At 42.7% G+C, this 26583-nt stretch overlaps 2 protein-coding genes across 6 annotated transcripts; both read left to right on the forward strand.

Moving 5' to 3' along the window:
* The first annotated feature begins 4917 nt into the window (after positions 1-4917).
* On the forward strand, positions 4918-9979 carry LOC121538052 (ubiquitin-conjugating enzyme E2 variant 1). Its single transcript, XM_041845798.1, has 4 exons — positions 4918-4985; positions 7978-8126; positions 8709-8834; positions 9452-9979. The coding sequence occupies exons 1-4, from the start codon at positions 4928-4930 to the stop codon at positions 9596-9598; spliced, it is 480 nt and encodes a 159-aa protein (XP_041701732.1). The 5' UTR covers positions 4918-4927; the 3' UTR covers positions 9599-9979.
* A 4962-nt stretch (positions 9980-14941) lies between these two features.
* LOC121538049 (solute carrier family 52, riboflavin transporter, member 3-A) lies at positions 14942-25872 on the forward strand. 5 transcript variants are annotated; one of them, XM_041845794.2, is made up of 5 exons: positions 14942-15151; positions 20413-21552; positions 21873-21996; positions 22466-22714; positions 22918-23398. In XM_041845794.2, exons 2-4 carry the CDS (start codon positions 20534-20536, stop codon positions 22676-22678), a joined length of 1356 nt encoding a protein of 451 aa, XP_041701728.1. In that variant the 5' UTR covers positions 14942-15151; positions 20413-20533; the 3' UTR covers positions 22679-22714; positions 22918-23398. The 5 variants fall into 5 exon arrangements, with proteins under 5 accessions (XP_041701728.1, XP_041701727.1, XP_041701726.1 ...); XM_041845793.2 differs by lacking the exon at positions 22918-23398 and adding an exon at positions 24926-25872 and having other exon boundaries at positions 14943-15151; XM_041845792.2 differs by having other exon boundaries at positions 14944-15151; positions 20397-21552; positions 22466-23398.
* The last annotated feature ends 711 nt before the right edge of the window (positions 25873-26583 follow it).

Raw genomic sequence — 26583 nt, forward strand, 5'->3', positions numbered from 1 at the left:
CATGTTTCCATCCACAGTTTTTATGGGAGTAAAGTCATCTAAAAATCACGACCGCTTTGATGGAAACAGGAAGTCTGTAATTTCAGAAATGTCGACAGACATTTGCAGTCATGCGACGCTATGTTGTGTGTTCCTCCCACTACAACTTGAAAAAGCATGCATAGTTTATTAGGCTACAGATTAAATAAGTTATCATGAACTTCACAGGGTGGTGAAAAGACATGGTGATGCGCCTTTTCAATAAATATCGAGGGTCTTTATTTGTATGCTAGTGACATGATTGGCGCTTAGCTGCCAATTAACCCCATCAGACCCCAGCAAAAATCGTATTTTTGTTTATCTGACTTTCATTTATCTTCATGTAATACCTGCATGTTATATTTGGCCTCACAATTAAGTGTTACCATTTTATTTTCTAAACAATTTGACAAATGGTTGCATTCATGAGTTGTATTGACAAATGTCAAAAAAAAGGAAAAAGGCCAGCCAAAGCAAAAACCTGATGATTAATTTATATGAATGCTGTAAGTACAGATTGTTTGCTCAGTGGGAAATTAATATCCAACTAGTCAGTGACAACTGTGGAGTTTGTGACCGCAACGGTGTGAGCTTATTACAGTATTATAGACACTATGCCCTTGGATTTCCTATGATTTTCTATGTAGAAGAACCCCTTACATTCTAACGACTCCTGTGTAGCTTGTAAGCATCAGAGCTTATTACGAGGATATTTAATAATTATTGTATAGTAGTAGGAGCAGGATAATAGTAAGTGGATCAATCTGTAATTATGACTACGGCTTCATTAGTTTATTAAATAATTCAGTTGAGGGGAAGAAGTTTGAAAGGATCAACTGAAATAGCTTTTAATATTGGTGAAATTGTAACCTCTTAAACGACGTAATTTCCTGTCCAAGATAGGAAATGCACGTTTAGGTTCCACCTCCGAAGAATGACGAAGGCTACTTATACATATTCACAAATTGGCTGTGGGAATTTCCAAGTGGAGTTGATAAACATCAACAAACAGGGCACTGACGGCTGTCAGTGTAACTAGCGAGCATGCTAACCTTATCTAGCTGTCTTGCTAACCTTATCTAGCTACAGATGGAAACCACTGGCCTATCTTTGACTTCGCCATCTATTGCTATCTCCAAAGTCTTGGCATCTTCCATAAATTGCGGCAAACAAATCGGCCATATAAGTAGTTACAAATAATAAGATGAAGCTCCAGTAATACGGAGAACTATTGAAAGATAGCTGATGCGTTTTTCTACATTGTAATGGACAGTTCAACCTTTGGTAGGTAGGCTGCTGGCAGGCTTTGGCTGTGGTACAGCAAAGCCAAGTCAGCCAGTACTCATGGTTCTCACAGGGGAAGTGAAATGAAAGGCTACAATGACTTTGGTCATGATCATGCATGCCACAAATGACATGTAACTATAAATTCCTTGAATTTTCTTTCGCGGGTGCCTTTTTATGATCTGGATAGACACTTGTGGTTTCTAGCTAACGTTACACCAATCAAAGCAGTGGAGCGTGTAGTGAAGCAACATTTCAGTGGTCAAAAACCATACTCTTGGGGAAACGGGGGGGGGTTTGCAAAATTCTATCATATCACGCAATTATACCATTTCTAAAATGGTCATTTTAATACAGACTAGCTAAAAAAAAATGGAACATTGACAAATTATACAATGGGTTATGGTAATTATCTGAAAGGGGGGGGGAAGTGGAGGTGCAAAAACGCAAGTTTAGCTCCTGAGTGGCGCAGTGGTCTAAGGCACTGCATCGCAGTGCTAACTGTGCCACTAGAGATCCTGGTTCGAATCCAGGCTCTGTCGCAGCCGGCCGCGACCGGGAGACTCATGGGCGGCGCACAATTGGCCCAGCGTCGTCCAGGGTAGGGGAGGGAATGGCCGGCAGGGATGTAGCTCAGTTGATAGAGCATGGCGTTTGCAACGCCAGGGTTGTGGGTTCGATTCCCACGGGGGGCCAGTATTAAAAAAATATGTATTCACTAACTGTAAGTCGCTCTGGATAAGAGCGTCTGCTAAATGACTAAAAATGTAAAATGTACACCCCCTATTTACATTTTCTCCATGGCTCAGGCGGCCAAGTGGACACAAAGCTGTTTGGCTCATCTCAGTTGCAAAGTGGAATAACTTTGCAGCTGTTTCTGATTTAATAAACTATGCCATGCTGGTTGGTGGGTGGTAACATTCAAATAAAACCCAGCCCTGAAACGTAGGCTGAAAATAATTTGTATGTCATATCATAGGAAAAGACGCCGCATTCATACATATTTGCACGAAGTGGGCAGTTCGGATTTGTCACTTGAAGCTCAAATATCATACTTTCACTAAAATGAAGACTTATTGACTTAAATCGTTGTGCAACATCATGGGTAAGCTCTGGCCATCGTCTTTCAGTTTAAATGGGGATTTCTACTGGTGTGGGTGTTTTTTAAAGTCTTTCAGATCATGTTGCTATTTACCAATGCCAAACTTAACTTGTTTGACTGATATTTGTTCATTATCAATTTATAATGTGGTATATGCAAGATTTCATTTGTCATGCCATTGCAGATTTGAAGTTACAGGGTCTAACTGATGGGTTGTAATATGATACAATACATGAAGCCATGTGTTAGTTTGTACTAAACGATCACCTAGATGTACAGTGAGCACTCCAAAAGTATTGGGACAGTGACAATTTAGTTGTAGTTTTGACTCTGTACTCTAGCACTTTGGATTTGAAATAATACAATGACTGAGGTTAAAGTGCAGACTGTCGACTTTAATTTGAGGGTATTTTAATCTATATCGAGTGAACTGTTTAGAAATTACAGCACTTGTGTACATAGTCCCCCCAAATTCTCTTGTGTATTAAATTGGTCCAAAGTTGAGTATTTGGTCCCATATTACTAGCACGCAAATATTACATCAAGCTTGTGACTCTACAAACTTTTGGATGCATTTTCTGTTTGTTTTGGTTGTGTTTGAGATTATATTGTGCCCAATAGCAATTAAAGGTAAATAATATTTGTCCTTTTTTATTCCTAAACACTTATACATTAATGTGGATGCTACCATCATTACGGATAGTTTTGAATGAATTGTGAATAATGATGAGTGAGAAAGTTACAGACGCACAAATACCCCCAAGACATGCTAACCTCACCATTACAACAAACAGGGGAGGTTAGCATTTTTTTGGGGGGTATGATATTTGTGTGTCTAACTTTCTCACGCAGCATTATTCACAATTCATTCAGGATCATCCGTAATCATGGTAGCATCCACATTAATTTAGAATGTTTAGAAACATATTATTTACAATAAAAGTGACTCTAAAATGACAATACATTATTTACCATTTCTATTGGGCACAAAATTATCTGAAACGCAACCCAAACAGCAAATGCATCCAACAAATGTGAAGAGTCACAAGCTTGATGTACTCATGCGTGCTATGAATATGGGACCAAATACTTAACTTCTGACTACTTTAATACACATGTAAGTGAATACTTTTGGTCCCCTAAAATGGAGGGACTATGTACAAAAAGTGATGTAATTTCTAAACGGTTCACCCAATATGGATACAGATACCCTCATATTAAAGCTGACAGTCTGCACTTTAACCTCAGTCATTGTATTGCTGGAGTACAGAGCCAAAACATGTCACTGTCCCAATACTTTTGTAGCTCACTGTAAATGTGTGATTTAGTAGTTATTTTAATGACCTAATTGCTTTAATACAATGTTTTTTCATTAATAGATTTAGCTAAAGGTCTTGTTGAAAGTGTACAAGTGTGTTTCTGACATGTTCGTCTGAAATTAGATTTGTAGTGCTCCTTGGACCTTTTCAAAAGCTGGCCTTGTCTTTTCTGCCTAGATAAGTTGTTGTAAATTTAGCTTACTGGTACAATATTGTTGGCCTACTTATGGCTTGCAACAGCACTGGATTATTCGATTGATTCTGCCCTTAAATTATTCAAGATCCGTCTAATCTTTTCTCTGATATGAATCTTGTGGATGTTAGTAGCTAATGATGGAATTTTAGATATCAGAAACAATGCCTTTGTTGTCTTCCATGTGGAAGACTAATGTTACAATTTATATTATATTTATAAAGAAACTAAATAAAAAAACAAAACAAGCATATCTAACAAAGATACCCCTGCGTTCTCATGGATGGTCTAACTAATTTTGCCCGGGGGAGTGCATTCGGTCTTCAACGAGGTCCGGATGGATAGAGGACTATTTTTAGCAAATGTTGACTGCGAGGAAATATAACCAATGTAGTGCGACATTGGTTATATTTCCTCGCAGTCAACATTTGCTAAAAATAGTCCTCTATCCATCGTTTTGGGGATTTAAGGCTCCCTGACTGTCTAGCTTTCATTAGTTTCTTGACTGTGTCCAGCTCGCTATGAATGTAGGTCCATTAATTGTACAGTTTCAATTTGGTTTTAGTCATTTTAAATATTATGCTATTATATTTCTTTGAAATATAGCTATGCCATTGTCTAACTACCACAGTGGTCTCTAGGTAAATCAAAAATATCTGACCCCCATTGAGTGTTGGGAACAAGTTGCCCCTAACCACTGGTCCAGGATCAGATATGTTTAATCGCCTTTTTGGTTATGATTTGGGGTGGGTAAATCTGATCTGTGGATGAATTTATACTAGATGGTGGTCCTCTGTAGCTCAGCTGGTAGAGCACGGCGCTTGTAACGCCAAGGTAGTGGGTTCGATCCCCGGGACCACCCATACACAAAAATGTATGCACGCATGACTGTAAGTCGCTTTGGATGAAAGCGTCTGCTAAATGGCTTATTATTATTATTATTATTATTATTATTATTATTATTATCAATTAACCTCAAGCAAGCGCGTTCCCATCTCTCCGCTCCCAACCATGCTTACGTGCGCGCTCCCGCTATTAAGTGACAAGATGGCGGTCGCCGCCGGATCAGGTAAACGGTTCAGCTAAATAAATGACTAGTTAGCACATTACTAATTTCGTGTAAAATTCTAAGAAACGTTTGCTGATAGTGTATATGCGTTCCATGTTACAATATACTTTCCAGAAATGCTCAAGTACTGCTTATTTGACCAAAACATGGCTATGTATAGTGCCAGCTACCTAAGTTAGCGGCCAGCTACCTAAGTTAGCTATCACCTATCTGCCAGCTGACAAGGCTTTTTTTCTTGCAAGTTCTAGTGAATTGAAGCTAACATGACATGGCAAATTCCGTTGGAAAACCTCTCCATGCATAGTTACCCATATATTTAATGCTAAATCTAACTCCGTTGACATGGCAAAATAGCTCGTCAACCTGTGTCGACTGATCAAATGCCGCGTCATTCATCAAGCGTTGTTTTTAGCCTGTTAGCTAGCTCCTAGCTTTCGCAGCCAGAACGTCATTGGCAAGAAAACTACCAGCCATGTCCATTATTAGCTAGTCGCAGGAACAGCTCGAACTGGCTGGCTTGTGTTGCATGTTGTCAGGACACGTTAGCTACATTACTAGTAGCTATTTGTTGTTAGCTGGTTTGCTAGCGTAGTTAACTAGTCAGATAACGACTCGATTGGTTACTGTAGTGATTTCGTGATCTAACTTTAGCTAACTTGTCAGTCACATTCATTTGACTTGTATTAGTTAGCTAACTATCTAGCTTACCTTGGCAAGATGGCAATATCAGCTTTCTAATGCGATCAATCATCTAGCTAACGTTAGCTCACTCATCTGAATTTAGGCCAGACCCGTTTTGACCAATGAACTGAAATAGCAAACGTTAACTAGCGAGAATTGGCTAGTTAGCAACCCACACATTTATCCGGATTGCTTTTACCGTCCACATTACGTCAATCCACGCCTCCAATTTGTACTCTAATAATAAAGGCCAGTAACGTTCGTTTGAATTAGCTAGCTAGCTACTGTAGCTATATACTTTAATCAATGAAAAACTCAAAATAGTCAGCGGCTTTATTGTAATTACATTGGGCAGTGATAGTGGGGTAATTGATGCAGAGTGGTCTCTATAAAGACAGACAAATAAATGATGTTAAACAGCTGCAAAGTCTTATTGTACAGTAACAATCAGTATTATTGCCAAAAACAAAACAAGTAGTAATGCTGTAATAGGTAAAATGGCAGGTAAATGCCACACATATACCCCATTCAGACCGACCAGATAACCTAGACTGGGAATTTAGCGGATCATTCCTAGAAGCTCAGTGTAAATGGGTCGACTCACTAAATCTGCCCTGAATTATTGCTCACCTCTGGACCCAATATCAAACTCACTAAGGAGCCGCGTGTAACCCACTAATAACTTTGTGATGCACTGTTGCCCTGTGCTATACTCATAACTTGTCTCATGCGAAACTCTCACCAGCTAACTTCTGTAGGCCTATCTACAGGTTTATGGACAGATGTTGAGTGCAGTTCAGATGTTTATGAACAACAGCCGTTCTCTGGAGCTGCTTGAAGGAATCAAATCAAATTGTATTTGCCACATGCGCCGAATACAACAGGTGTAGACATTACCGTGAAATGCTTACTTACAGCCCTTAACCAACAATGCATTTTTTTATGAAAAAGTGTTGAGAAAAAAAGAGCAGAAGTAAAATAACAGTAGGGAGGCTATATACAGGGGGGTACCAGTGCAGAGTCAATGTGCGGGGGCACCGGCTAGTTGAGGTAATATGTACATGTGGGTAGACTGGTAGGAAGCGGAATCTGGCTTTATAGCAGTCTCGTATTGGCTACTGCTAGGCTATTTGTCAATGGACCAGGTACAGGTGTGATGGACAGATGATGTGACCAATGGCTGGTCAGTGGCACACGCTCGACTGGTTTTACTGTCAGTTAGCCCATCCCTCATCTTGAATGGCTTGCAATCATCAAAAAACAGACACAACCTGGCAAGTGCATCTATAAGTCTCCCGAGTGGCGCAGTGGTCTAAGGCACTGCATCGCAGTGCTAGCTGTGCCACTAGAGATCCTGGTTCGAATCCAGGCTCTGTCGCAGCCGGCCGTGACCGGGAGACCCATGGGGCGGTGCACAATTGGTCCAGCATCGTCCAGGGGAGGGAATGGCCGGCAGGGATGTAGCTCATTTGGTAGAGCATGGCGTTTGCAATGCCAGGGTTGTGGGTTCAATTCCCACGGGGGGCCAGTATGAAAATTAAAATAATGTATGCACTCACTAACTGTAAGTCGCTCTGGATAAGAGCGTCTGCTAAATGACTAAAATGTAAATGTAATGTATAATAGTTGCCACCACTAACTTGTATTCAAAGGGTGCTATAGAAGAATCAAAAAGTTTGCCCTGGTGTGTATCTTCTGACATATACACTGGGTGTACTAAACATTAGGAACAGCTTCCTAATATTGAGTTTTACCCCCTTTTGCCCTCAGAACAGCTTCAATTCGTCGGAGCATGGACTACAAGGTGTCGAAAGCGTTCCACAGGGATGCTGGCCCATGTTGACTCCAATGCATCCCACAGTTGTCAAGTAGGCTGGATGTCCTTTGGGTGTTGGACCATTATTGATACACACGGGAAACTGTTGAGCATGAAAAAAACAGAAGTTCTTGGCACACTCAAACCTGGCACCTACTACAATACCCCGTTCAAAGGCATTTAAATATTTTGTCTTGCCCAAAAACCCTCTGAATGGCACACATGCACAATCCATGTCTCAATTGTTTCAAGGCTTAAACATCCTTTAAGCTGTCTCCTCCCCTTCATCAACACTGATTGAAGTGGATTTAACAAGTGACATCAATAAGGGATCATAGCTTTAACCTGGATTCACCTGGTCAGTCTGTCATGGAAAGAGCTGAAAAGATGTATGAAAATGTTTTGTACACTTAATGGGATATACTGTTTGTTTTGTCTTGTGTGGTATTTCAATAATTTCTGTTTTCTGTGCTTGTGTGTCGCACACTTAAACAGGCGTTAAGGTTCCTCGTAACTTCCGGCTGCTTGAAGAGCTGGAAGAAGGCCAGAAAGGTGTGGGGGATGGGACAGTGAGCTGGGGCTTGGAAGATGATGAGGACATGACCTTAACAAGATGGAGAGGGATGATCATTGGCCCTCCTAGGGTGAGTCGGCTACTCTGATTCACAGGCCACCAAGTTTGGCTCACTGGCCTTGTCCAGAAACAACCCTTAGTACCTACCCCACTAGGCACTTGTGGAGGTCTGAGAGGATTGGACAGGTGTAATCAATATGTCAAAAATTCCACCTAGCCCAGGGGTGTCAATCATACGGCCCGTGGGTTTGATAAAACAAAGAATGCAATATTGTTTGTCAGTAAATGTATATTTGCGGGGGACAATGTTAATCGATATTGAAATGACTAAATCCAAATCGAAACTGTAAAGAACTTACAATGGACCTGCATTCATTCTGTCCAGCTTGCTAACAGTCATCGAAACAAAAGTTGGACTGTCGGGGAGCATTTAAAATTCCAAAAGCAATGGATAGAGGACTATTTTTTGCTAATGTTTGCCTGCAAGGAAATAAAATTGATTATATGTACGGCCCTCCGGACCTCGGTGAAGACCGAATGCGGCTTGAGTTTGACACCCCTGACCTGACCTAGCCTATCAAAGGGGCAAGGTGGAGCTATAAACATAATGCTAAACCCATTCTCACTGATGTCTTTGTATGTCATTTTTCAGACAATCTATGAAAATAGGATGTACAGTCTGAAGGTTGAATGTGGGCCCAGATATCCAGAGGCACCACCGTTTGTCAGATTTGTGACTAAGATAAACTTGAATGGTGTGCACAACTCCAATGGTGTGGTATGTAAATCTGTTTGTCCTTCAAAATGTTTCAATCTGTGAAGAAAGATGTTGTAAAATAGCTAATACTCACTGTCTCATTTGTGTTGTAGATATTTTTTGTAGGTATGTTTAAGGATTTGATTTTTTATTGAAGTGAGTGACTTGATTAAATTGCCCCTGGCTCCTATAATAAGATATGGATTTCAGTGCAGGGCTAACATGCAGTTGGATGACTGGTAATGCCTACTATGTTTAGGTCACATTAGACTGAGGAAATGTCAATGGACTCTTATTGCATGTGACATTTCAGACGGCAATACTTTGCTTGAACATACTAAATGTAGTTCTGCATGATCGTATAGGATGTAGGTTCCGCAGGATAGGCTATTCCAGAGGTTGCATTTATGTATACTTTTTATATTTACATTTTATATCCATACAAAAATGAACTATTTTTGCCAGGTTATGTAGCAATTTTTTTTTTTGAATATAATGTTTGTCACAACTAACCAGTACTTAAGCCAACCATGATATTCCTACAAAATATATATAGAGAGTTGCGAGTCATGTTTTGTGAGAGTGTGATTGAGGTGTGATGTAATGTTTCTCTCCTTCCATTGTTCCCTGTCCTGCAGGTTGACACACGAGCAGTGTCTGCACTGGCCAAGTGGCAGAACTCCTACAGTATCCGTGTGGTCCTGCAGGAGCTCAGACGGCTCATGATGTGCAAGGAGAACATGAAGCTCCCCCAGCCACCAGAGGGCCAGATCTACACCAACTGAGCCCATGCTACTACTCTCCTTCTCCTTTTCCCTCTTTTGTTTGCGTTCATCCTTTCCTCCCATCCACCACCTCCCTCCTTATTTTCATTAATTTGCCAGCCAACACTCAAGCGCACACACATAGGGACGTACGTGTGTGCAAACACACGTATGCAGACACACACGAACAAGCAAACACTTCTATATGCGACATTCTCAGGCCCTGGCCCCTCCCCTTTCATCACTGGAGCTCTGGTTGGACTAGAGAAGACTAGGTAGGCTTAGTCATCGGTCCACACCAGACCTGATCATTCGAATACTGTACATCTTACTAATCTTTTTTTATTATTATTTGTTATAAATGCAGATTGTACAATAACATAAATAATCTTATTGAGTGTACATGTTGTGTGCTGCCTTTTTGTAATAGAGAAAACCCCCCAGCAATTATGCTGGTATTTGTGGATTTTGTTCAGTGCAAGATATAAGTTAGATACATTTTTCTTATCAGGTTCTAAACATAAAGTTCAACCAGTCAATTTACCTCCCCATTGATTAAGAGAGCTTGACCCAACAAATATGTGCAAATATTTCTTTAGTGTTTTTTTGGGCTTTGTGCATGTGTAACTTGTATAGCAATTTATTTACGGCCTCCACTGGAAATGCATGTGACTGCAGCAGCTTATAGCAAGATGCCTGAAGTAGTAAGCCCTTCAAGCTGTCACCTTAGTCAACACTCACATGGCCATGACCGAGGCAACCACTGATATTTAGCCTCTTATACAATACAATATTTTTAGTTCATAAGTGTCATTGGGTGTAAAACACAATATAATAATAACAGTTGTCATCTGAAAGGATTCACACACCAGAAAACCTGCAACCATTTAAGCTAACAACCTCTGAATGAATTGGCTACCTCTTTTGGTCCTTAGTTGGAGAGTAGAATTGACCAATAGTCCTGTCTTCTTTACAACTTTATGATAAGGTTGTTTTCTTCCCCTTTCCTATCATAATTCTTGCATCATGCATTTACACGTATGTATAGTGTCTAGATTCCAATGGTTCTAACCCCCTGCAGGCATTTCCCATGTTTGTCTCAGAATGCTAGTGTCATTGAGTTTGCCATTCATACGCTGTCAGTATGGGTTATGGAACTACATTGATTGTACTTTTACACTATCTTGGTCTGTACGGGATCTTATGTATAGTGTTTGTCTGTTCCCGTTTAGTGATCTTACCAAACATGCAGTAAATATCATAGGGTGACCAGTCTTCTGAATATTTCCCTATCACTAGCTAGGTTTCCATCAAATTGGCTAGAGATTTTCATGCGAATATTCTACAATCCACATAAAGAAAATGTTCACACCAGTGGTGTGTTTCCACCAAATTGACTTGTTGTGGATAAAAATCAGTGGGTGATGACGTAGTGCACACAAAATGTACTTTTTCGCTTAAGTTTTCATGTACCGAATAAAAATCTAAAGTTCAGTGTGTTTCCATTGCATTTTCAACTCTACTCATAGTTTTCTCAAAAACGTTTGCATTAAATAGCAAATGTGCCTACTCTGGTCTTGGCACTTGCCAACAGCTGGCAAATACTGTGCAGGTAGGCTAGTCTACATAATGAGATTATTATGGATAAGAGCAAGAATGTTTTTGTTAAACGGCAGTCAAGCATCGATCATCATGTTACCAGAGTAAGGCCCTCGATATTTATTGGAATGGAGCATCAAGATCACCGTGCACTTTTACCACCCTGTGAAGTTCATACATTTTTTCATCTGTAGCCTAATATACTGCATAGTTTAACGAGTCCTAGTGGGAGGACCACAAATCCATATCATCGCGTGACTCCAAATGTACTTCGATATGATAGTTCTTATATCAATATAAGGTTCCAGCCAACATTTGCGCATAATGTCGTTTCCACCGCCATTTCTCACATAATTAATTTGACCGATACAAAAAGATCCCAGCTTTTCAAACGAACGAATGATCTGTCTGCATTTATAAAATTGTACCGAAACTTCTGTTTCCATAGCTGCAGTGTTGCCAACTCCGCAGTAAGGAAAGTAGCTATTGGCTGTACTAAAAGTCGTTAAATGACGTCATCTAATTTGCATAATTTGCCATGTGCATGTAATTGTGATGGACGCTGTAGGAGAGAGGAATCACGTCGTGGGAGAGAACAAAAAGTGAGTAAAAAACACCCTACATTTACATCCCGCCCTGAATGTAAGCCAGGGCGGGATCAGCCAGTGGCGACTTCCTGCATGCGCGATTAATTTGCAGTCTGGTCGCGGAGGGGTGAACAACTCCTGCTCTGACTGCAGCTGGGAGGGTCTGCTGTGCTTTGGGACTGGGGTCACGGGGGTGGGCCCCGGCTGCACCTGCTGCTGGTTGAGAAGAGTAAGAATGATACGTGCTTTCACGTCAGAGTCTCCAAAATTCTCCAATAACACCAGAAAAAGTTGCTAGATTTGTCGCTAGTCGCTTTTTTGAAAATGTGTCGCTAGAGGGGTCTGAATACTCGCTAAATATAGTGACAAAGTCGCTAAGTTGGCAACACTACGATAGCTGTTGTGATATATATATTTTTTACGTTATGACTTTACTCGCATAAAAACTGTGGATGGGGACGTGGTTAGTAATGAAGGTGGGTAGTTTATTGATCTTATCAGGTACAATATAACAATTATTATGCTCCTTATGGAGTAATATCAGAGGGAATAGTATCCATCAAAAGGAGGCAATCCTATATTCAAAGTTCAGCATTTACAAAGTTAATCCTCGTTTGTTAAGTCAAATGACACTGCTGGTCCTGCTCACACTGCCCTACCCTATGCTTTGACTTCTTTCTCCCCTCTCTCTCCAGATAAAATCTTGCGACTTGTGACGGCAGGCCGCCCAACAACCTGCCCGCTTGACCCTATCCCCTCCTCTCTTCTCCAGACCATCTCCGGTGACCTTCTCCCTTACCTCACCTCGCTGATCAACTCATCCTTGACCGCTGGCTATGTCCCTTCCGTCTTCAAGAGAGCGAGAGTTGCACCCCTTCTCAAAAAACCAACACTTGATCCCTCTGATGTCAACAACTACAGACCAGTATCCCTTCTTTCTTTTCTCTCCAAAACTATTGAGCGTGCCGTCTTTAGCCAACTCTCTTGCTATCTCTCTCAGAATGACCTTCTTGATCCAAACCAGTCAGGTTTCAAGACTGGTCATTCAACTGAGACTGCTCTTCTCTGTGTCATGGAGGCTCTCCGCACTGCTAAAGCTAACTCTCTCTCCTCTGCTCTTGTCCTTCTAGACCTGTCTGCTGCCTTTGATACTGTGAACCATCAGATCCTCCTCTCCACCCTCTCCGAGCTGGGCATCTCCGGCGCGGCTCACTCTTGGATTGCGTCCTACCTGACCGGTCGCTCCTAACAAGTGGCGTGGCGAGAAGCTGTCTCCGCACCACGTGCTCTCACCACTGGTGTCCCCCAGGGCTCAGTTCTAGGCCCTCTCCTATTCTCCCTATACACCAAGTCACTTGGCTCTGTCATATCCTCACATGGCCTCTCCTATCATTGCTACGCTGACGACACACAACTAATCTTCTCCTTTCCCCCTTCTGATAACCAGGTGGCGAATCACATCTCTGCATGTCTGGCAGACATATCAGTATGGATGACGGATCACCACCTCAAGCTGAACCTTGGCAAGACGGAGCTGCTCTTCCTCCCGGGGAAGGACTGCCTGTTCCATGATCTCGCCATCACGGTTGACAACTCCGTTGTGTCCTCCTCCCAGAGTGTGAAGAGCCTTGGCGTGACCCTGGACAACACCCTGTCGTTCTCCGCTAACATCAAGGCGGTGACCCGATCCTGTAGGTTCATGCTCTACAACATTCGGAGAGTACGACCCTGCCTTACACAGGAAGCGGCACAGGTCCTAATCCAGGCACTTGTCATCTCCCGTCTGGATTACTGCAACTCGCTGTTGGCTGGGCTCCCTGCCTGTGCTATTAAACCCCTACAACTCATCCAGAATGCCGCAGCCCGTCTGGTGTTCAACCTTCCCAAGTTCTCTCACGTCACCGCGCTCCTCCGCACACTCCACTGGCTTCCAGTTGAAGCTCGCATCTGCTACAAGACCATGGTGCTTGCCTACGGAGCTGTGAGGGGAACGGCACCTCCGTACCTTCAGGCTCTGATCAGTCCCTACACCCAAACGAGGGCATTGCGTTCATCCACCTCTGGCCTGCTGGCTCCCCTACCTCTGCGGAAGCATAATTCCCGCTCAGCCCAGTCAAAACTGTTCGCTGCTCTGGCACCCCAATGGTGGAACAAGCTCCCTCACGACGCCAGGACAGCGGAGTCACTCACCACCTTCCGGAGACATTTGAAACCCCACCTCTTTAAGGAATACCTGGGATAGGATAAAGTAATCCTTCTACCCCCCCTTACCCCAACCCAAACCCCAACCCCCCCCCAAAAAAATAAATAAATAAATAAAAACATTGTAAAGTGGTGATCCCACTGGCTATAAGGTGAATGCACCTATTTGTAAGTCGCTCTGGATAAGAGCATCTGCTAAATGACGTAAATGTAAAATGTTATGGTGACCCTCGTGGACATAATAAAATTGATTTTTATATTCATTAAAGGGACAGTACACACAACACCAGTGGTGATCCAGGCTCTGTCCCAGCCGGCCGCGACCGGGAGACTCATGGGCGGCGCACAATTGGCCCAGCGTCGTCCAGGGTAGGGGAGGGAATGGCCGGCAGCGATGTAGCTCAGTTGATAGAGCATGGCGTTTGCAACGCCAGGGTTGTGGGTTCGATTCCCACGGGGGGCCAGTATAAAAAAATATATATATATGTATTCACTAACTGTAAGTCTGCTAAATGACTAAAAATGTAAAATGTAAAAAATGTGATTGGGGTCCCTGATATTGTTATTTGTCCCATGGACTATTGTTGTTGGTAAAAGGTTCATGTGAATCTCGTCAATGTTCACCAGAGTAATTATCGGTCAAAGATGTTGAGTAGATGTCCTCTCATGTATTAATCAATGTATACTTGGTAGGTCAATAAACAGATGGATTTTTATTGGATATTATCATAATGATTAAAATAACCATACCCCAGCCCAATCATTTACAAACACACACCCTGGGTTGTATTACCTGACTACTGATATAAGCAGCCTCGCTCTCTTCCTGAATTTCCCATTCATATAATTGTGGAATGAGATAAGGGACCATAGATCTCCCGTTAGTCTAACGGGGCTGGGCAGGCAGAGGAAAGGGGCCGTCCCATCTCTACTATGTCTCTAACTTTATGGCTGTTGTACAGATTTAAAAAGGACACAGCTGCTCAGTTGAGTTTACTCTTACACGGTGGAGCTGACTGCTGGACTGGACTCTGAACTACCCACAAGGCACTAGTTCCCTAGTTCTCCTCCAGCCTTTGTGTGAAGGAGAAGCCAGTGGCATTGTCCCAAAGGTCTGTATGTAAGATGAGAGAGGGAGGATGTTGGATTCCTCAATAAGGCATCCATCCAGTGGCTCAAGAAACCTGTGAGTATACTTTTTTTATCTTCTTGATTCCTATGAGCTGTATTGGAAATGTAGTATTGCCTTATGGTCATGCAATGGAACAATCATGGAAGTTTAAGTGTATCAATTTCAAATCAGTATTGTAAAGGTCTTTTTCAGGCAGATTCTGATTATCCGTTCCCCTGACAAGGATAATAGTGATCAATATGAAGTGAAGATTCTTGCAGTTCACACTGACCATCTACATTACTGTAACACATTGGTGCTTTGTAAGCCAGATACACAGTATGTGATGGTATTGGCTCTGACATTGTCTCGTTGGTTAGGCCCAACATCATGAAATCCTGTGTGAAAGCTAAATGCCTGTCTGATTTTCACTAGCAGAGATAGGAAATGAGCAGGGCCATGTAGACCAAATTGTGCAGGGTCCTTGGGACGTCCCTGCCCTAAACCCTAACCATAACCATAACCATAACCCCTAACCTTAACCCCAACCCCTAACCTTAACCCTTCTCTTAACCCTTACCTTAACATTTCAATGGACCGTTTTAAATTTCAAGTGACGTCGGTTCCCACTTAGACTTCCCAAGGATCCCACTTAGACTTTTCCATTGTACAGTAGCAACGTTAACTTTGTAAAGGTAAAAAAGGAGACTTGAGTTCCAGAATTCAGTCGAAGTAAAAGTTTTAATACAGAGCTTTGAGGGGCAGGTGGTCATGCGAAAATACACATGCTATTAGCACCAGTTGCTTAAAAGCCACAGCCAGTAAATAAAAAGCAAATTATTTCTCAAGACTAATATAGTCATTCTGAATTGTGTATACATGGCATCGTTACAGAAAATGGTTGATATGAAACTTATCAAATGTTTAGCTGAACAATGAGAACAGTGAAACATTTGCTACTTTGGGTACAGAGAGTGAAGTTCAGCAGCTTGAGCCAGTTCAAGGTTTGGATTGTCACGAGTTGAGGCCTCTGAGAAATTTGTGTCCTGTGTGATCTGGGTCGTAGTTAGGCATCCGGCTGGCCCCGACAGCCATATGGTACATTGTGTTTCTAGACCATGTGTTAGGGAAGTGAAAATGACCTCAGCTGCTTGACATGTAAGAAGAATGTGTTGAGTAGATTGAAATACTTCTCTGTTACAATTGCTAGTATTGTCTCAAGGTTTCATGGTCTCATCTGTGTATTAATGAAAAATACAATACATCTGATTCTCACTACTCCATCTACACAGTTAGTTATGTAGTTGTCCTTGACTTACATTTATTAAAAACTTGAACATACATTATAACATTTAGATAATCAAAGTGTAACTAATTAACTAAAGCAGTCATTTCAAAGTGTGATGTGTGACATTTGCACCCTTGAGCAACAACACCCTGTGCATACATTACAGGGCACACAGAGAGTATCAGAGTTGAACCAGTTGACCTAGATTTGCTTATGCCAGGTTGCTTCACCCTGTATGACTCACAGTTAAAGTGTAAAACAGTAGGGTAAAAAGTTAAAGATCAAATTCCAATGACAAAAGGTATGCACATTCAATAACAGGGCATGTATCCACAAAGAGTCTCAGAGTAGGAGTGCTGATCTAGAATATTTCTATATAATCTTATTCTTTATGATCTAAAAGGCAAAACGGATCCTTTGATTTGGTAAACCCACAATAACAATGTGATATTTGCTCTTGGTTAAACCGTAACGATGGTCATGGTCTAGGCCAGCAGTTCCCAAACTGTGGGGCGCACAAAAATAAAAAAGGAACTCAGTCCGGCTTTCAACTTACTCCTTAAATTTGCAATAGTGCACAAGGTGCAATTTCGAAATTGGTAGTGTATCAGCAGTTTTCCAGTGTTCCCCAATGCTGGAAGAGGAGCCTGAGTGAAAAAGTTTGGGAACCCCTGGTCTAGGTTAGGGCTAGGCCTACTTGTTGATAGATCCTTTCAGAGAGATTTGGTACTATAATACTCACATCTAAAACTTAAAACTTTTACTAACATTATTATTGTCTTACTCATTTCATCCTCGATCTAGTTTGATAGTTTTAGCAGCAGTGTCTTTAAGCAGTGGCGTGTATTCATGGATGCCAAGGGAAGCCAGGTTTCCCCCCAATATGTTTCATAATTTTCCTTCAGTTCGCAAGAGGCTGAATGTACAGTATCTCACTGGAGAAAGCATCTGAGTGAGTGAAACAGCATCCCTCTGTCTCTGTAGGTATAGCCCGTCCGTAGCATTGAATGCAAGGGAAACCAGCAAGCATTTAGCCTCCCTTAATAAAAAAAGTATACAATAATAGCCAATTAGCGTTGAGCTAAACTGAGTGAGCGCAATTGTAAATGGTCCTGGTGCACCAAAAGGGAAGGTAGCTTGGTGGTTAAGAGCGTTGTGCCAGTAACCGAACGGTCGCTGGTTCTAATCCCCGAGCCGACTAGGTGAAAAATCTGTCGAAGTGCCCTTGAGCAAGGCACTTAACCCTAATTGCTCCTGTAAGTCGCTCTGGATAAGAGCGTCTGCTAAATGACTAAAATGTAAATGTAAATGTAAATGGAAGCCAGTTTGGATTTGGCTCCACACAAATCACATCACATCAAAAGCAAAATATAATTGACAGGATTTTTTTTTGAATTGTTGCATCTCATTGTGTCGTTGTCCTCCAGTGGCTAGCTAGCTACCTAAAATTGCCTCTTTCCTAAATTAGCCATGGATGGAGATAGGGATTTAGACTTGTGGTTTTACTTAATTCTCCATACTGGCCAATAATTATAACGGCGATTCTGATCCAACCATAAATTCATACATTGTGCCCCTGGCCCTAAGAGGATGGAAGTTCTGTATGTAGCTAGATGTAGTAGGCTAATTTTAACTAGCTGACTCATCGTTGCTCGTGAAAGGAAGTTAGGCTAGCGAGCAAGCATTCTAGCCAGGTAGCCTAGGACAACAAAAACTAAAAGCGTTTACTGTATAACACAGTCATAGACCGTTTCGTCAACATGAAAGAGAGGAGGATGGCATTGGCATTTCTCTACAAGTAGGCCTAGGGTGAGTCAACATGTTTTTTCTACTTGCATGCATGCATGCATACACACACACACACACACACACACACACATAAATCAGAACCATGGACAGCCACATCATATTTAGCTTACGTTGATTTGACTAAATTGTTTTTGGTATCTTTTAGTTATCACTGTATTAGACTAAGCATACAGTAGGTGATTTGATGATGTTGAAATGTTGAAGATGAAATGGTTCTGGAATAGTGGAGGGAGCTCCTGTTTTCTTTGCAACTCATGGTAACTCTCCTTGGTTCTAACTCAATAGTAGTTTAGTTTAGTAGTCCGAAAATGTCGGAAACATTAACTTGCTGTAGGTCATGTAACTGTTTGTTACATGCAATATGCTTTGTGGACTTCACCGAACAGAGGTTACTCTCCAGTGTGATGGAATTTATTCTACCACTGTGTCTTCTTATTGTCTCAGCCTTAGGCCTACAGTGGGGAAAAAAAGTATTTAGTCAGCTACCAATTGTGCAAGTTCTCCCACTTAAAAAGATGAGAGAGGCCTGTAATTTTCATCATAGGTACACATCAACTATGACAGACAAAATGAGAAAATAAATTCCAGAAAATCACATTGTAGGATTTTTAATGCATTTATTTGCAAATTATGGTGGAAAATAAGTATTTGGTCAATAACCAAAGTTTCTCAATACTTTGTTATATACCCTTTGTTGGCAATGACACAGGTCAAACGTTTTCTGTAAGTCTTCACAAGGTTTTCACACACTGTTGCTGGTATTTTGGCCCATTCCTCCATGCAGATCTCCTCTAGAGCAGTGATGTTTTGGGGCTGTCGCTGGGCAACACGGACTTTCAACTCCCTCCAAAGATTTTCTATGGGGTTGAGATCTGGAGACTGGCTAGGCCACTCCAGGACCATGAAATGCTTCTTACGAAGCCACTCCTTCGTTGCCCGGGCGGTGTGTTTGGGATCATTGTCATGCTGAAAGACCCAGCCACGTTTCATCTTCAATGCCCTTGCTGATGGAAGGAGGTTTTCACTCAAAATCTCACGATACATGGCCCCATTCATTCTTTCTTTTACACGGATCAGTCGTCCTGGTCCCTTTGCAGAAAAACAGCCCCAACGCATGATGTTTCCACCCCCATGCTTCACAGTAGGTATGGTGTTCTTTGGATGCAACTCAGCATTCTTTGTCCTCCAAACACGACGAGTTGAGTTTTTACCAAAAAGTTATATTTTGGTTTCATCTGACCATATGACATTCTCCCAATCCTCTTCTGGATCATCCAAATGCACTCTAGCAAACTTCAGACGGGCCTGGACATGTACTGACTTAAGCAGGGGGACACGTCTGGCACTGCGGGATTTGAGTCCCTGGCGGCGTAGTGTGTTACTGATGGTAGGCTTTGTTACTTTGGTCCCAGCTCTCTGCAGGTCATTCACTAGGTCCCCCCGTGTGGTTCTGGGATTTTTGCTCACCGTTCTTGTGATCATTTTGACCCCACGGGGTGAGATCTTGCGTGGAGCCCCAGATCGAGGGAGATTATCAGTGGTCTTGTATGTCTTCCATTTCCTAATAATTGCTCCCACAGTTGATTTCTTTAAACCAAGCTGCTTACCTATTGCAGATTCAGTCTTCCCAGCCTGGTGCAGGTCTATAATATTGTTTCTGGTGTCCTTTGACAGCTCTTTGGTCTTGGCCATAGTGGAGTTTGGAGTGTGACTGTTTGAGGTTGTGGACAGGTGTCTTTTATACTGATAACAAGTTCAAACAGGTGCCATTAATACAGATAACGAGTGGAGGACAGAGGAGCCTCTTAAAGAAGAAGTTACCGGTCTGTGAGAGCCAGAAATCTTGCTTGTTTGTAGGTGACCAAATACTTATTTTCCACCATAATTTGCAAATAAATTCATTAAAAATCCTACAATGTGATTTTCTGGAAAAAAAATCTCAATTTGTCTGTCATAGTGGACGTGTACCTATGATGAAAATTACAGGCCTCTCTCATCTTTTTAAGTGGGAGAACTTGCACAATTGGTGGCTGACTAAATACTTTTTTCCCCCACTGTATATAGCATGGTGGCAAGGCATATGCACTAACAGGTTATAGAACAAACAACGCAATTATCACAACACATAGGTTGAAATATGGCATTTTCTTCCGGCTTGGATTCCCCAGTGATTTTACCCGCGCACCGCTACTAACTTTAAATATTTCTTAATGAAATCTTTAGTTTCCTCTTTTTCTAGGCTCTGAAGGCTGGCCGGGTTGAAACTGTTCAATCAGATATATCTTCACTTCAGATCTGAAGTTCCTCCAGAAGACTACCTCACCTCACCTGACCTGACGGGGACCAGATACAATACAGCCATGTCTCTGCTGATCCATGTTCTGGCCTGCTGCTTCGGCCTGGGCTCCTGGGTGGCTGTCAACGGCCTGTGGGTGGAGCTCCCCCTCATTGTCAACACCCTCCCCGAGGGCTGGGAACTACCATCCTACCTGACAGTCATCATCCAGCTGGCCAACCTGGGGCCTCTGCTGGTCACTGTCATGCACAAGCTGTGTCCGGGCCGGCTGAGGGAGAGCGCTGTCATCTACAGTGTGTTGTTCATCGGCGTCCTGGCCTGTGTGCTGTTGGCGTTCTTCTGGGATGAGACCACGGTGGTGGCAGCGGCGCCACGGAGCACGGTCTTCTTTATTCTAACCCTTTTCCTGGCCTTGGTGGATTGTACTTCCTCTGTGACCTTCCTGCCCTTCATGATGCAGCTGCCAGCCAACTACATCACCACCTACTTCATTGGAGAGGGCCTGAGTGGCTTTATCCCTGGTCTGGTGGCTCTTGCCCAGGGCGTCGGCATGGCCAAGTGTGTAAATGGCACTCAGTCCTCTGGTAACCTTTCTGAAAAGGACATGTACATTGTCCAGACCCAGTATCTACAGTCCAACTTTTCCACCGAGGTGTTTTTCTTCTTCCTGGCGGCGATGATGTGCATCAGCCTGGTGGCGTTCTCTGCCCTCAACAGGCTCCCACGCACCTTTGAACTGTCCACAGAGAACCTGGTTCCAGACACTGACACAGTGGCGTCGGTCTGCTCTGGTCTTGACAACCCTGGAGTGGTAACCGACGAGCAGAATTCGAACCCAAAACACCACAGTGAGGAATCAGGTCAGGCTAGGCCACAGCTGGCTAAACCAGGCCACTCTGTTTATCAGTTAGCTTTTATCTATTTCATGGTGGTTTGTGTGAACGGGGCGACCAACGGCCTGTTGCCCTCGGTGCAGACGTACTCCTGTATGCCCTACGGTAACCTGGCTTATCACCTGTCGGCTGCTCTGGCATCCTGTGCCAACCCAGTGGCCTGTATAGTCGCCCTGTTCTTTCCTAAAAGGTAAAACCCCAAATAGCCTCAAGCTTTCCTCTTTTATTGACGATAAAGCAACAACAAACATTTATGGAAATACACTCAAATCAATATGTATAATTATTTAAGTTTTGATAGCATTATGTGCAGAAATTGCTTCCTGCTGTTAAATAAGTAAACATTTTTTACAGCATTCTCAGGTGAACATATATATTGTGTGTACACTGACATACAAGACATTCAGCTACCCATCACTGCAGCTATCTCAGTGGTTATCTAAATGTTGAATGACTTCCTTCATATATACAGTTAGCTAACTGTTTTCTGGTTTCCTGTCCTGTGCTCAGGTCACTGGTGTTGCTGGGTGTACTGTGTCTCCTGGGCTCAGTCTTTGGAGGATACAACATGGCCATGGCCGCCATGAGTCCATGTCCACTACTACAAGGCTCTGCGCTGGGAGAAGCCATCATAGTGAGTGACACCTCCACCTGTAGAGATAGGCCTCAGTCCAGATACACTTTCTAAGACTTATCTATCAAACTATCACAGTTATTGATCCTTGGTATTCAAGAAAAGCAAAGGTAACAAAGTTGTTGCGGTCCCCCCTCAGTGCACGTTTTGGTTTTTGCCCTAGCACTACACAGATGATTGAAATAACCAACTCATCATCAAGCTTTGATTTGAATCAGCTGTGCTAGGGCAAAAAAACAAAACGTGCACCCGTGGGTTGGTGCTGGGAAACCCTGGGAGTGCACATTTTTGTTTTCCCCCTAGCACTACACATCTGATTCCACTAATCAACTCATCATCAAACCTTTGATTAGTATAGAATCAGGTATGTATGTCGCGCTAGGGCATTTGAATTCTTACACTTTAATAGTGCGTTTGAGTAGTACGTGTTGCATAAGCCTGACTAATAAAGTCACAATGTAATCCTCAGGTCCTGTCGTGGGTCTTCTTCACGGGGACCCTGTCCTATGTGAAGGTAATGGTGGGTGTCATCCTGAGGGACGAGAGCCACAGCGCCCTGGTGTGGTGTGGAGCAGCGGCACAGACAGGCTCTCTGCTCGGCTCTGCCATTATGTTCCCTTTGGTCAATGTCTGCAACCTGTTCGAGTCAGGAGACTTCTGCAACACCAAGTGCCCTTTATGATGATGACTTATACCTGAGACACTAACATACCCACTGGTAAGTAGCCTTGTCCGAGTCAGAACGGCCCATAGGGCAGGAGCCTATCTCTTGTTTCTGTAGTGCGAGGCAGCTTGATGTACAAGTACACCCCCTGGACAGGACGCTAGTACCTGCTAGTACCTGTACCCACTGGGGTGATGTGTGAATAATGTGGGGTCAGGGAAAAGACAATGACTGGACAATGACGTATCTGCCCTCAGATTAGAGATTGGACTCTAAGCATGTCTTCAAGGGCACCCTGTGGTGAGAAAGTAATCCACCTGGATCAATGGAGTAAAGTATAACATTTCAAACTGTTGTTCAGTTAATAATTGTATTTTTATGCAGTATGATTCACAACCCACACTCAAGGGTGTTGCAGCAATTGTTGTAAATATCTGCGTTATAAGCCTCATAACCTTATCTTATTTCAAATGTATGGTTTTAAAACCATTACTGTTGAATAATTGGGAATTTAAGGAGACAAGCAGAATCCAGATTCATCTTTGGTTTGTAATTACTAATGATAGCTCCATGAAAATGTTGATTATTGAATTAACCTTAGATTTACACTGAGTGTACAAAACATTAAGAACACCTGCTCTTTCACCCGGTGAATCCAGGGGAAACCTTATTGATGTCACTTGTTAAATCCAATTTAATCAGTCTAGGTGAAGGGGAGGAGACAGGTTAAAGAAGGAATTTTAAGCCTTGAGTCAATTGAGGCATGGATTGTGTATGTGTGCCATTCAGTGGGTGAATGGGCAAGACAAAATATTGAAGTGCCTTTGAACGGGGGTATGGTAGTAGATGCCAGGTACACTGGTTTGTGTCAAGAACTGCAACGCTGCTGGGTTTTTCATGCTCAACAGTTTCCCGTGTGTATCAAGAATGGTCCACCACCCAAAAGACATCCAGCCAACTTGACACAACTGTGGGAAGCATTGGCGTCAACATGGGCCAGAATCCCTGTGGCTGTGGAACACTTTCGACACCTTGTAGAGTCCATGCCCCGACAAATTTAGGCTTTTCTAAGGGCAAAAGGGGGGGTGCAACTCAATATTAGGAGGTTGTTCTTAATGTTCTGTACACTCAGTGTATATCACGGTCACTCTGCTGAACCCACTGGTGTTTGCTGTATTTAGAATGTTTCAGATTGTAACACTAGATGGCGGTAGTAGACCATGTCAGAAAAAACTATTATTTGCGTTCCTCAGGCATCCCAGCAGATTCTCTTATCAACACAAAATACATTTAATTACTCTTTGTCTATTTAACACTGCTTGTATAAAGGCTTTTATATCTCTATGTTTGTGTGTGTCAGTGTGAAAGCTTTCAAGAGCCTCCATTACCCCCAACCTGCCTCCATTACCCCCACCCTGCCTCCATTACCCCCACCCTGCCTCCATTCCCCCCCACCCTGCCTCCATTCCCCCCACCCTGCCTCCATTCCCCCCACCCTGCCTCCATTCCCCCACCCTGCCTCCATTACCCCCACCCTGCCTCCATTACCCCCACCCTGCCTCCATTACCCCCCACCCTGCCTCCATTACCCCCACCCTGCCTCCATTCCCCCCACCCTGCCTCCATTCCCCCCCACCCTGCCTCCATTCCCCCACCCTGCCTCCATTACCCCCACCCTGCCTCCATTACCCCCACCCTGCCTCCATTACCCCCACCCTGCCTCCATTACCCCCACCTTGCCTCCATTCCCCTCACCCTGCCTCCATTACCCCCACCCTGCCTCCGGGAGTCCAGGTCAGCTGAGGATCAAATGAGGATCAGGTGAAGAGCTGATGCGACTTTCTCACTTGGATTTGAGGAAAGGAAAACCACTTTTTCTGAAATCACTGTGATGAATTAATCACATCATTGACAATAAATAAGCCCAAGCTATTTCATCATTAGTGGATGTTATTATATAAAAGGGAAATTGTCAAAGGTTAGTTCTGGATAAAGTATTACATTTAGTTGAAGGTGAATCAGATTTTTTTTCTCTATGTAATTTTTATTTTATATCAAAGTTGGCTCCTTTTTCGTTTTGGGCATTCAAATGTTTCGCTTTGCTTGACAACGACCCTGAATATCTGAGTGCAACTAAGAAATGTTCTGCTAGCTTCGTTGGATAAATTCCTTGATTGGCCTGGGCTTTTGTGTTGATGCGAGGCATTGACAACACAAAGCAGCAGCAGCAAAATAAAAGTGTTTCATTTTCCATCCATGTGTCAGATGGCCCATCGCTTCTCCAGCTGGTCAGGAGGGACTGTGGCCACCTGGATTCCCTGTCTTGGTCCTGTGAGATCCTGCAGTCTCTTCTGCCATGTGAGGACTCCTCTTACTAGGCCACTGAAAGGCCCATCTGGTCAGGACCACACCTCCCAGAGTGGACCCCTACCCTCACACACCACTGAACCCCGACCCCACCCAGCCGCTTTCCATCCCAGTTCTCAGCTAAATGAGCAGCGCATCAAATTGAATGGGGGATTTAGCCTCTTTAACAGAATCAGATAATTAATTCAGAGAATTATAATGCAATGAACTCTAAACCACCACTCTAGATAGATATCCTATCTGCCTTGTTGCTGAATCCACAGATATGTCACCTGTGCCTGACACTGTAACTGATTGTAGGATCCCCTTGGTAAAGTTGGTAAAACAACAGTCATTCAAGGATGAATAATTAGCATTATTACAACAATTTACTATACCACCAGCTCTAAAATAGCATAATCACACTCGAAAAATGATAAAGCAGTTTTGTCAAAATATCAACAAAATTTTTGCTTGAACAATCCCAGAGGGAGACAAATGCTGGCAGTTGATATTCGGGTGAACAGCTTGTGGAAACCAATTGCTGCATGCAGACTATCTAGTGACAGACACACAAGGCAATATTCAGACACTAGTACTCCGGTATGTATGCCCCATCTCCTATGAATTTCCATTTAAATAATACTCTCCCATAAAATGAGATTGAACGTTACAGCCCTCTGTCATTTCACTATAGTGTCTCCCAGTGTTCAGGCCTGCTCCTTTTTTTTTTTCCATCAGCAGATATTGATGTTGGTTTAATGAAGTGCCTAATGCTCCACCCTTGGAAGGGACATGTCTGTCAGCATATGTAAAATCTTCCTGCTTGTCAATGTGGCATGGGGTTCTGCAGGGTTTAGCATGCCCCCCCCATTCTCTGGGAACCCTTTGTTCTATGGGGCTGACTGTGCCACATGATGGGACCAATTATAGAGACGCACATTAGGGAGGAGGGAAAAACTTGTTACGCTGCTAATTATTACACTTACCAAGCTGATAGAAGAGCGTTCATGAGTGACTAACTAAATAGACTCATTTTCAGCTATTCTTCATGGATATCTGTCTAAAAGCCTGTTTACTAAAATGTCAGTGATTTGCACTGTAGTTAAATTCTTACGGTACTATGATGATCACTGTTTGGAAAAAGGTTGTTCTCATTTTGTAACCATAAAGATAGAAAAGGTAGATAACAAGTATATAAAGTGAAATCCTCACAGTGCTTCTTTTTTTTTATTTTTTTATATTTTTTTTATTATTATTTTTTTTCTTTTTCGGGGGGATGGATCAGCTTAATATTGCAGATAGATTGTATCTTCTATCAATGTAATTGTCTGCATCACTTCCAATCCCCCATGTTTTTTTTATTTTTTATATATATATTCCCCTTTATTACTTTTCAACCCCACCATCCTTTCCCTACTTGGAGTAAATTAGTGAACAACAACGCCCAGGCCTCTACTTCCGGTCTATACTTACTATCTACACCTTATGGACAGAGTTAATTTTACAATAATTCTATATCTATATCTATATATATATATATATTGTGATGTCACGAGAGGCTGTGTCTTGGAGGG

Source organism: Coregonus clupeaformis, chromosome 24 (assembly GCF_020615455.1).
Source record: "Coregonus clupeaformis isolate EN_2021a chromosome 24, ASM2061545v1, whole genome shotgun sequence".
Lineage (NCBI taxonomy): Eukaryota > Metazoa > Chordata > Actinopteri > Salmoniformes > Salmonidae > Coregonus > Coregonus clupeaformis.

Bases quoted from the DNA above. Each gene is read 5' to 3' on its own strand.
- LOC121538052 (XM_041845798.1), top strand. From the start codon at position 4,928: ATGCTTACGTGCGCGCTCCCGCTATTAAGTGACAAGATGGCGGTCGCC. The intron at 4,986-7,977 runs GTAAACGGTTCA...ACACTTAAACAG, and splicing joins GGCGGTCGCCGCCGGATCAG to GCGTTAAGGTTCCTCGTAAC. The intron at 8,127-8,708 runs GTGAGTCGGCTA...GTCATTTTTCAG, and splicing joins TGATCATTGGCCCTCCTAGG to ACAATCTATGAAAATAGGAT.
- LOC121538049 (XM_041845794.2), top strand. From the start codon at position 20,534: ATGTCTCTGCTGATCCATGTTCTGGCCTGCTGCTTCGGCCTGGGCTCC. The intron at 21,553-21,872 runs GTAAAACCCCAA...TCCTGTGCTCAG, and splicing joins GCCCTGTTCTTTCCTAAAAG to GTCACTGGTGTTGCTGGGTG. The intron at 21,997-22,465 runs GTGAGTGACACC...TGTAATCCTCAG, and splicing joins CGCTGGGAGAAGCCATCATA to GTCCTGTCGTGGGTCTTCTT.